General features: G+C 34.6%; 1 protein-coding gene across 7 annotated transcripts in view; it reads right to left on the bottom strand.

The window, feature by feature from the left end:
- LOC113108284 (tensin-1-like) overlaps window positions 1-12,292 on the bottom strand; it is a 242,767-nt gene that overhangs the window by 192,097 nt on the left and 38,378 nt on the right. Inside the window, exon 1 of one of the 7 annotated variants that reach the window (XM_026271221.1) lies at window positions 8,992-9,102. The exons of the other annotated variants lie outside the window; for them this stretch is intronic. Within the exon in view, the coding sequence (XP_026127006.1) occupies window positions 8,992-9,087 (96 nt within the window). The 5' untranslated portion in view covers window positions 9,088-9,102. Of the gene's footprint in view, window positions 1-8,991; window positions 9,103-12,292 lie in introns of those variants that run through there. 7 annotated transcript variants of the gene reach the window in all.

Here is a 12,292-nt window from a genome sequence, read left to right as displayed (position 1 = left end):
AATACATTTCATATTTGTAGAAATTTGAATGACAAATGTACACACGTTACAATAACCTACTGATTCTAGTGGAACAATTATCCACACCAGTATTGTGGTAGGGATTAATTAAATTATCTTCCCATCCCTAAATGGTACATAACAGCAAAACTGCATTGTTCTTTTCTTGTCCAAGTGCATTGCTTAATGAGAATAAACAGCAAAGTGGACCAGAATTTATGCTAATAGTCAAAAATGTAGTTATGTAGTAAAGGTTTGCAAAGGCTGACGAAACAAACTTTTATAGAGAATGGAAAATTCATGCACAATTACCTGAGAGATGTGCAGGCCAAATGATAAAACCGAAATAAGTGTGGGATTAGTTTGATTAAGTTTGTCACCGTGAAATTACATCCGGTTCCCAACAGCACCTCGGAGCCTGAGGCTGTAAAAGCCTCCATTTTTATTCTTCAAGCAGATCAATCCCTTTATGAGATCCGCTCTGGTCAATAGACCGGCTAAATATACACGCGCAGAACGGCCGCGATGCGCTTTCACTCAGCTCTATTTCGAGAACACAAATCAGATGAGAAGCAATACAATATAGGGAATAATATCCGGCCTCAGATGCAGCGCATTAGAGGAGATTGGGGTCAAAACGGGCAGAAAAGAGACGATCTGAAGAGCTGAGCTTTTCTTCACAGATGGAAGGAACTGATGAAGTGAATGAAAGGGCAGAGTCACTTATCTAAGGCTGATGATGTCATGAATATTCACAATGAATTTGTAATAATTCCCTAACAATATACTAGAGGTCAAATGTTTGGAATAATAACTTTTCATGTTTTTAAAAGAAGTCTCTCATGCTCAACAAGGCTGTATTTTATTATTACAAAATATAATTAAAACAGTAATTGACATATTATTACCATTTAGAATAACTTTTTTTCCTATGTGAATAAATTAACATTTTTTATAATTTATTCCAGTGATGCAAAGCTGCATTTTCAGCATCATTATACCATTCAGTGTCACGTGATCCATCAGAAATCATTCTAATGTTGTCTCTTAATATAACTCATAATGTAACTTAATTTTAGTCAAATTGTGAGTTGATTAATAACCCCCAAAAAATAAATCTGCAATGCACATGAAAAACTGTTGAAATCATGCTGTTTTACTGTTTAAAACAATTGCATATATATATATATATATATATATATATATATATATATATATATATATATATATATATATATATATATATATATATATATATATATATATATATATATATATATATATATATGTATGTATGTATGTATGTATGTATGTATGTATGTATGTATGTATGTATGTATATATATATATATATATATATATATATATATATATATATATATATATATATATATATATATATATATATATATATATATATATGGCGGCATCTGGTGCCTGGATAAAATTAGATTGTTTATTTTCAAGCCAGAACCAAATAAGTACAGTCTATAACCAAAATAAACTCAAAAGAGCGTACAGTATGAAACCATGGCCCTCCAGGACCCCAACATTACAGCAAGCAAACAACATCCTCTCTGTCTGGGAGCAGGAAAACAATGAAAATGGCAAACGGTCTTTACTGTAATAGATCACACTGCAAAGGAAATATGAGAACACAACTGAGTAACCCGAGCTTCTCATAACAGTCCACAGGTATCTGCACAGATACAGTATCTCCAGATGAACAGCTTAAAGCTTGTATGACCAGACAAAGTCCTAGTTTACAAGGCACATTCGCAGTTTCACAAGGTAAAATTGTAAAGGAGACCTGGATCGAGGTGTTGGATCACCGTCTTAAAATAAGCTGCTCAAATGCCTCGTAGCTGGTGAAAAGCAAGAACCATTCTTCACACAACACATGAAAATGCCAGAGTGGTACGTTTTCTGTCTCCCACAGAGGCAGGTCAACTTTATTTTCTCTGAACTGAATAACACATCTTTACAATTGTTATTGCAAACTTCAATTCAGACAAAAAAGGACAAAACCGGTGACGCTGTATCTTCGGGCTGTGTGTTTGCATGTGATGTGCTGTAAACCAGAGAGGGGAAGAAGAGGTCACAACACAAAGACACAGATTAGCACAATCAACATGCAACTTTACCGCTTTGCACAGTCAGATAAGAGCTGCGGAGAGGAAACGCTCTGGAGATGTGATTACAGTAACCTATGCTTTGAGTGCAGAAGAATGAACGGTTCCTGTACGTTTCTGTGCTACAGACCAATAACCTGAGAGAACAAGAGCAGCCAGAGTGACTCCTAGTGACCACAATCAGAACTGAGGAAGAACAGGCTCTGTTAGATTGAATAGGGTTGAGAGTAACATTTCCTGAACTCTGGAAGCATTGCTGATGATCAGTCCTACCTTAGCTATTTACTGTCCAACATACTGTATTATGAAACAAGCTTTTGCCCCCCTTTTTTTGTTTAAGTTGAGGGATGTTTTAATGGAATTTTCTGTTAAAATGGATAGAAAAAAATAGTATAAAACAATGCACCTTTTAATAGTTCACATATTACATCAGTACAGACATTTCTTAACTCTGGTTAATTAATACAATTGTATACTTTTATTCAGCATGGTTCATTTAAATTGATCCAAAGTGACAGCAAAGAAGTTTATGATGTTACAAAAGGTTTCAATTTCAAATAAATGCTGCAGAATCACAGAAAATCTGTATATTGGAATGATTTCTGAAGGATCATGTGACACTGAAGACTGGAAATTCAGCTTTGCCATCAAAGGAATAAAAAAGATTTTAAAGAAGATGATGATGATGATGATGATGATGATGAAGAAAGTTAGGCTACTTGAAATGGCAATAATACTGTATTTCACAATAGTACTGTTTTTTTTACCGCATTTCTGATCAAATGCAGCCTAGGTGAACATAATAGATGTCTTTCAAAAAAACAACCTCATATGATAATCTATTTATTGGGTAAAGACAAAATGATTTTTTTTTTCTTCTTACAGATTACAATCCAATCACATTCTGAAGTCTTTGCTGTTTTTAATCACATTGCTGCATAAATTTATTTATTTAAAGAAAAACAGCAGACAAAAATCTCCAACAATGTCACACTTCATTCCAGCCCAACATATCCAATAAAATTTTACCACTTTCGTCATAAGTGCAAAACCAGTTCAGACGTACTAAACTCTGAAGTTCTATGGCACTCTAGTGTGAAAATGCCCTTAAACTAAAACAAAAGTGTCAACTGTCACACCAAAAGACAGACTGAATCATTGCAGACAGACACGAGCATCAGAGCCTGAAGATGATCTGAGCAGCAGCGCTGGAGGAGGAGTCTGAAAAACACACGGCATTATCAAATCCATTAACATGGCTTCGACCTTCAGCGCAGTCCTCCTTCCTTTCAGATAAAACACAGGCATTATTCTTATTGCCTCCATTATGGAAATAAAGCTTTCTCTCTGAGCGGATAGTCTGTGTCAAACGGGGTCGAGTACAGGCTGGGGACCATCCTGACTGAGATGGAGCGATTGCTTTATAGCTAGAGGACAGGGATCAGGATGAAAGGAGCAGAGGAAGGAAGTATGGGAGGGCAGGAAAGGAGGAGAGCAGGGCCTGGTGGAAGAAAAGTGACGTCCAGTAGAGATTTTGCTACTGTGGTAGATACCATATATATATTTAGATGTGAGAGTGATGCAGAAACATGGATTCATGTGGAAATACAGAGCAGGCTATGTATCAGACAACTTGAATGTGTGGCTTTTTTTAGAATTTAGTTGCTTACAGTTAAACTGTTGTCGGTGAAAACAAGAAAATACTATTGTGGTCTTTCTACATTAAAATTTCAAAGATTCCAAATATTCTACGCTAAAAAGTGAAACCAACATGTAAAAAAAAAATTCTAATAATTAAAATAATAATTTAAAGCAACTTTTTGGAAAAACTATTAATTATTAAAAAAAAATTTTTATCCTTAAATGTTTTGTCAATAAAATAATCTATTACCTATACTTTTTATATTTTCAGTTTTAACTTAAATTTTAGCTGAAATTGTAGTTCTTCTGTTGTGTTTTGTTATTTATATAATTGCTTTGTATATATAGTATTTACTAGTGGTTGACCAATATATCACCAAGGCCGATATATCGGCCGATATTTTGCATTTTTCAAATATCGGCATCGGCCGATAAGTTTTCTGCTTGGCCGATGTGTTCGAGGCGGGACTTTTATTTTGACGGTGCTGACTTTTTCAAAAGTATTAAAATTATTTATTTTATATTAGGCCTATTATTAATATAAAGGCAAACATTATAATACTTTCTCGTGTGCCGTCAGCATTAAGCAAATAAGCATGTATATCATTTAAACAAATCTTTGAATGACTAATGAACCTTTAATTTCACAAATCTTGCAAACTCTTGTGAAGTGATCTTGTGAAGTGTGCATTTTTAACCAGCATGATCACGTGTTCTCTGTGTGACGGTTGGTTCGTGTGAATTGAACGCTTTAAACTGTGAACTCGTGATTTCAAATTTTGCTGTGATTTATGCATTTGCCCACTGTCAAATGTAAAATGAGGGTTACCCTGGCTTTAATTAAAAAATATGATTCCCAATGCACAAAAACTTCCCAGAATACGGAGTGTCCTGTTACAGTGTTTACTTTTTTTAATATATATATTATAATTGTATTAAATATTTATTAATTTGTGAAAAACACTGTTATCTAAAGTATGTTTCTTTTACACATTTATTGTTTAATCCATTGTCAAATGATTTCAAATTTCTTAAATATTAATAATAATAAAAAATATATATCATCTTTATAACTATCGCCCCCTGACTTGGCAAATAGCTGAAATAAAATATTTTTTTAACACAATTACGTGTGTAAGAGTAAATGAAAGCATATAGAAAAGAGGACTTGTTTTCAATTAGTGTGTTTTGAAATGAAGTGACATCACTTGTTTAATATTACTTGAGTATTACTTTATAACCCCAGCAAACACACACAGCATCTGCTCCTCTCTTCTATTCATGGAAAACAAATAAAGACACACCCACTCTAACTTCACGTGTAACAGCACGTTTTCCTGAGTGGTCTTTCTAAAAGGAGTAGCACACACACACACACACACACTCCTAGCAGAACACAATGACTATCAGTAAAAACACGAGGCTCTGGATCCTTCTGTGGTTTGATGTCATTCTGACCTATTACACACCACCGCTTCGAGAGCCAAAGCAAACTATCAAACCCTACGCTTATCAAACTTATCTTGCTTGAAAACGCAGGATATCCAGACAGTTCTGTAATCAGTACATTGTGGGCGTCATATCAGTGAGCTTCTCTGCCTGTCAAACTTTTATGTAACATGTTTGTTTATATGCTTTCAAAGAAAGCAGCGCCTCAGCAGCTTCTCGTCAGAGGCTCATGGGCATGTTATGTTATCTCATCCACAGCAACTGTGGGAACTCCATACTCACATAATTACATGATATCCAATACATAACAAACTGCTATTGTTAATGAAAAGTGCTCCATGACTTAATAAGATTACTCACACCACCCTGATGAGCTCCTTCCTTCGACATTGTAAGTAAATGTGTAACGTAATATTCTCACATTTCTCAGGACAATAATTTAAAGAATTGGAAAACAAAACCAAACATGTTCAGATTAAGCTGTAACATCTGCTCCATTCAAAGACCTTGTGAGACGCCTATGTACTTACGTCAATAGCCTGCATCTGTCATAAAATATCAAATATGTTTTATTTTGCTTATCATTATATAAAAAACATGTATATATAAAGCATTAATATATTTGAAATGCAGATAAAATGTATATAAACAATGGTCATAATCATAATTATATATACATAAATATTTAATACAAATATATTTAGATTTTATATAATATATTTAATATGAATAATTTATATACAATTTTATTTTGTGTGTGTATTTAAAACTTATCTAAAATAAAAAAATTACAAAATGTTTTAAATAGTAACACTTATTAAAAGTTAATTTTAACAAAGTAATATATATATATATATATATATATATATATATATATATATATATATATATATATATATAGCGCATGTATATATTGTTAATAAACCTAATAATAATACAATTATTAATTGCTGAGAAATATAATGTAGCAAATCAGAACTGACAATATTTTTTATTAATAAAAATCATTTTAATAAAAATTGTATTAATAAAAATCATGAGGCAGTGTTGACAAGTTTCTGTGCTCTTCAATGTTTCTGTGTGTGCACTGCATGATCTCCGATCTCGGTGTGTGAGTGATGTGTGTCTGAGTTTGTTCATAAAAAGCAGTGCATTAATATAGAACGGTGATTAAACTGATCTGGAATTACCTGTGCATTAAAAACTTTTACTTCATACCTGCCAGCCAATCCAAACAGACCATGGTAAAATAAAACTATGCAACTCTAAAAACTCTACTTTTATTTTCATGGACAGCGTGCATTTAAAAAAGGATGCACTCAAAAACAGTGTTAAGGACACAACGTCCATCTCAGATGACCTCGTCTCCCTCTGCCAAGTGTGTGAGTGGCTTTTAATTTACGAGCAGTAAAGACATTAGGTAAATGAGAGGAGAAGTGCTTCATCTTGCCCAATGATAAATGCAAGAAGAAAAACAGCCAGGAGTGCTATCAAAATGGCAATATCCTATAATTGATTTCAGGGTGAAAGAGAAAGGCCTGCTAAGATCCCATTATGTCCACCGTCTCTCTTCAGGCAGGACATACTGACTTTGTTTCTTAGTTGCCAAATGGTACTTTTTCATCAGTATGTGTGTATAAGGAGAAATCACAGTATGTTCTTAATTGAAGCTGTGTCTGCCACTAGTGTCACCAAAGAAATTTGCAAAAACATACAGTCATAAAAAGTCCAGAAGGATTTTTCACAAGAATAATCTGCAAACTGGACTAGATGTTACAAGTGTCTATGTTACAAGTCTAATGACAGTGTTCACCACGTCCTTGTGATCACAATGGCTGCTAATATCCGCCTCTGTTGTATGAACACTCGTAAATACATCGGACCCTTTTGTCCGTGTCTCTTTTGCCTCTACACATGTCTGGTGTCTCTGTTGACGCTTGATTTGTGGCCAGACCTGCAGATAGAAGCACAAAGATGTTTCTGGCCTTCCTCCAAGCAGCCTGGTCTCATAATATCAAAGCTGAGTGCAGACTATGAGGAGCGATCACCAAATCCAGAATTGTACCCAAACCCATCATTGTGAGAGGTTCTGCAGGGAGCCATGATAAGCGTTTGGTTGTATGGTGGCCCCAAGCCAATGTGGAAACGGTACAATGGTCTGTACGCTGCAGATATCGACTGCTCTTTACACATGCTGAGTGATCGTTTGACATGCATTGATCGTCATCCAGCAGACGGCATTCCTGCCAGAGTCGGGACACTTTCGCCAACACTTGAAGACGAAAGATACAATTGTAAAAGAAGATTAATACTGTCTGAAACATACACTTTGTGCTTTAGAAATGTCTCATATCACTTTAACAACACAATGAAATTAGTGATTTACATTTTATATTTATGCAAAGTCCACATGCATTGACTGATGGAATATTCATTGTCCATTTAATAGACTGCATCTTTATTATTGGATTCAAGATACACATTTTATAGTTCATGAATTGTGCTCGCACCTATTACCCTATGGTGAGTGACATAATCGAGTGTTTCTTTAGATGCTGTTTCTTCATGCAACACCACTGCACTTTAAATGGAAATATCATTTTTTATATATTTTTGAAAGAACCGCCTTATGCTCAAGACTGCATTTATTTACAATGAAATTTGATTATAATTTAAAATAACTTTTTTTTACTTATTTTAAAATGTAATCTATAGAAAACAGTTCTAATGCTTAGTATTTCTGTAAATACTGAGAATTTTTTTTCTTTTTGCAGATTCTTACCTCAAAAACAGAAAAGATAAATAGAACACCATTTATTTGAAATAGAAATCATTAACAACATAGAAAATGTATACCTTTTGATAAAGTTTTTGGTTTTATTAACAATATTAACAGGAGAAAAGTTCAATGTAAATCTGAAACAATAAATTAAAAGTGCAAGAGATACAGAAGAGTGAAAATATGAAGACATCTGATAAAGTAAGCATTTTTACATGCATTTGACCAATCATCTGCGAAAGAGAAACCACATTTATACTGAAGTGATATGTGTGTATACCATTCCAAGTATTAAAACTGTACATATTCATTTAATTGTTTATTTCTGAAATATTATTGCATCTGAATGCCAAATTATCCATTACAGCAACACTTTCTTGTGGTAACACAGCCTGTTATAAGATGTGAGATTTCAAACGTTTTAAAAGAGAGATGAAACTACACCTACTAACTACACACAAATTTCCACTTCAATCCAGATCGAATCCATTTACCACCGAAATCAACTTATAGTACAGTTTGGAAAGATCATCTCACACTCACAGTATTCGATGGGATATTTATCCAGACACATTCATTTAAGTGAATACAAACCGAAAACAAAAAAATTAGGCCTTTGTGGCAGGACTTCCTAGTTTTACAGAGCTTTACAAGCTAAATGTCAAAATAGAAACAATACAGTCATGCACACTAGCAGCCCATTGTTATGATAATCAATGAAGTGGCTGTGAAAGCGCCCAGCCACCTCAAGATGAAATTTTACAACCTGCAATATTTCAAACGTACCACAACCTCTAGATATTAAAGGTCATCCACTCAAGCAAAGTGTTGCTGCTGTAAAAACTGGTACGTCCTCTAAGTGATAGACATTACGGATTACAGTGTGTCATCCGGTGAAGAACGAACATGGAAATGCACCAGCTAGTCTAAAATGATAAACATGACAAGCAATGGCTCATGTAACAGCACTTGAGGAGGATGCAGGCTTACCTTCCCTGTCTTGGACAGTTTGAGTGGAAAGAAGCAAAAGAAGAGGAACTTCGCCCAATTGAGAAGAGCTGCCAAGCACCAGTTCAAATGGGCCATCCTGGTCCGTACCTTGTATCCTGAATGCCCTTCTGCGATATCCCAACACACTCGATTTAATTAGGGTTCTATCACAAGGATAAAAGGAGACAGCCTACAAATTTAAAGTCAAACTACCAGTCCGTCTTCATTCACTTGCTCGGTTGTCTCTCAACGGGGCGTCCCTGAGAGCAGCACTCGACTCAGGTTGGCTGTACCCCTGATGTGAGCACATGCAGAGGGTTGCTGCTGCCTCTCATTCACTGGATGCTGCAGAAGCAGCGGAGAGGAGGGGGGATGGAGTGGAGGGGGTTGGGAAGGGGTGAACGGCGTTCATCACAGACAGAGAAACACAAGGGATCATTGCTGGAGACCAAAATTACCACTCGGCCAGCACTAAATGCAATCTAAAATGTTGGCGAGTAAATACCAGATGACTGGCAACATACTGGTAATCTCCAATCACAAAATGACCCTCGCTGATAGTAAGTGATGTCCAATTCAATTCAATTCAAATCCAAACTAAAACTGCATACTAAAGAAAATGCATCTTCCAATAACTTTTCCCATTTACTTTACTAAAGGACACAATGAATCCAATGGAGGAATAGAATAGAATAGAATAGAATAAAAAAAGAATAGAATAGAATAGTTGAATTCCTCCATAAAGATTAACAAACATTATGAATTCAAACAATAAAACCTACTAAGAAAAATGCATATTATAACAACTTTTCCCATTGGATTTATTAAAGAACACAGTAGAGTAGAGTAGAGTAGAGTAGAGTAGAGTAGAGTAGTGTAGAGTAGAGTAGAGTAGAATAGAATAAAATTGAATATCAAACACTGAAACTGCATATTAAAGAAAATGTATTGTATAACAACTTTTCCCATTGGATTTACTAAAGACAACAGTGGAATAGAATATAATAGAATAGAATAAAATAGAATAGAATAAGAAATCAAACACAAAAATGTCTACTAAAGAAAAATCATCTTATTGCAATTCCTCCCACTGGATTTACAAAAGTACAAAGTGAAAGAATAGAATAGAATAGAATAGAATAGAATAGAATAGAATAGAATAGAATAGAATAGCAAATCTGCCTACTAAAGAAAATTCATTTCCCACTGATTTACTAAAGAAGTATAGAATAGAATAGAATAGAATAGAATAGAATAGAATATATATTGCCTAAGCATGTAAATCTGTCATGCATATGAAACATTGAATAATTCACTAAAGATTTGCAAACAATATGAAATTAAACACCAAAACTGCCTGCTAAAAAACTGCATCTTATAACAAATATTTCCATTGGAATTACTTAAGAACACAGCAGAACAGAAAATAATAGAACAGAATAGAATATCAAACTGAAACTGCCTGCTAAAGAAAATTTGTTTTCCATTGGTTTTACAAAAGAATATAGAATATAATAGAATACAAAAATAGAATAGAAATTGTCATAGCTTGTGCTTAATAGTCATGAAGATGTTTTATGTTGCAGAGAAAATCTTAAAATTCTGAAAAATGGGCTTCATGTTTTTTAAGCAAAATATAAATATAAATATAAATATAAATATAAAAAGCATCCCTGGTGGACTCATCACTTTGTTTCAGAATACCATAACATCACATCCACTGGTACACTGGAGAATGACATGTATAAATGAGCACATGTAATGGAGTACAGCACCCCAGGGAGATCCTGTTCGGACAGGAAGGAGTAACATAATTAAGATTGACTAGCTTTAACAAAATTGCAAAATGGGCTTGCTCTTGACCCTGTGGGACAATCTGCCGGTCTGAGTAAACGTTCTCATTAGGAATATTAAGAATAACGGATTTCACAAACACAGCAGACTCACATCTGATGGGTACAGTATGATTGTCAAGAGAGCAATATGAATTAACAGAGCAATGGATGAAATATGTATTAGCCCGTACTAAACAAAGGACATTTATATAGAATCTTCAATCTAAATGTGAACAGAACAGTTTAAAAGATAAGGATTTTATAGCAGATGAAGAACAGAGGAGAAACAGCTGATACCACAATGCCTCAGTTAATACATGACAAATATGACCAATGACAAATTTAGAGGACAACTGCACCATCCCATAAAAACAAATCAGAATTCAAAGCTAAGATTTCAATTTTAGGCATAACAGCAAACTAACAATGCATTGTGACAAAAACCTATTCAAAATACACTTACAATCAAACCCAAAAAAAGTACAGACTAAAATAATATACAGTATTGTTCAAAATAATAGCAGTACAATGTGACTAACCAGAATAATCAAGGTTTTTAGTATATTTTTTATTGCTACGTGGCAAACAAGTTACCAGTAGGTTCAGTAGATTGTCAGAAAACAAACAAGACCCAGCATTCATGATATGCACGCTCTTAAGGCTGTGCAATTGGGCAATTAGTTGAAAGGGGTGTGTTCAAAAAAATAGCAGTGTCTACCTTTGACTGTACAAACTCAAAACTATTTTGTACAAACATTTTTTTTCTCTGGGATTTAGCAATCCTGTGAATCACTAAACTAATATTTAGTTGTATGACCACAGTTTTTTAAAACTGCTTGACATCTGTGTGGCATGGAGTCAACCAACTTGTGGCACCTCTCAGCTGTTATTCCACTCCATGATTCTTTAACAACATTCCACAATTCATTCACATTTCTTGGTTTTGCTTCAGAAACAGCATTTTTGATATCACCCCACAAGTTCTCAATTGGATTAAGGTCTGGAGATTGGGCTGGCCACTCCATAACATTAATTTTATTGGTTTGGAACCAAGACTTTGCCCGTTTACTAGTGTGTTTTGGGTCATTGTCTTGTTGAAACAACCATTTCAAGGGCATGTCCTCTTCAGCATAGGGCAACATGACCTCTTCAAGTATTTTAACATATGCAAACTGATCCATGATCCCTGGTATGCGATAAATAGGCCCAACACCATAGTAGGAGAAACATGCCCATATCATGATGCTTGCACCTCCATGCTTCACTGTCTTCACTGTGTACTGTGGCTTGAATTCAGAGTTTGGGGGTCGTCTCACAAACTGCCTGTGGCCCTTGGACCCAAAAAGAACAATTTTACTCTCATCAGTCCACAAAATGTTCCTCCATTTCTCTTTAGGCCAGTTGATGTGTTCTTTGGCAAATTGTAACCTCTTCTGCACATGCCTTTTTTTTAACAGAGGGACTTT

Source organism: Carassius auratus, chromosome 9 (assembly GCF_003368295.1).
Source record: "Carassius auratus strain Wakin chromosome 9, ASM336829v1, whole genome shotgun sequence".
NCBI classification, from domain to species: Eukaryota; Metazoa; Chordata; class Actinopteri; order Cypriniformes; family Cyprinidae; genus Carassius; species Carassius auratus.
The sequence above is the reverse complement of the archived record's forward strand: the minus strand, read 5'-3'. Positions and strand labels throughout refer to the sequence as shown.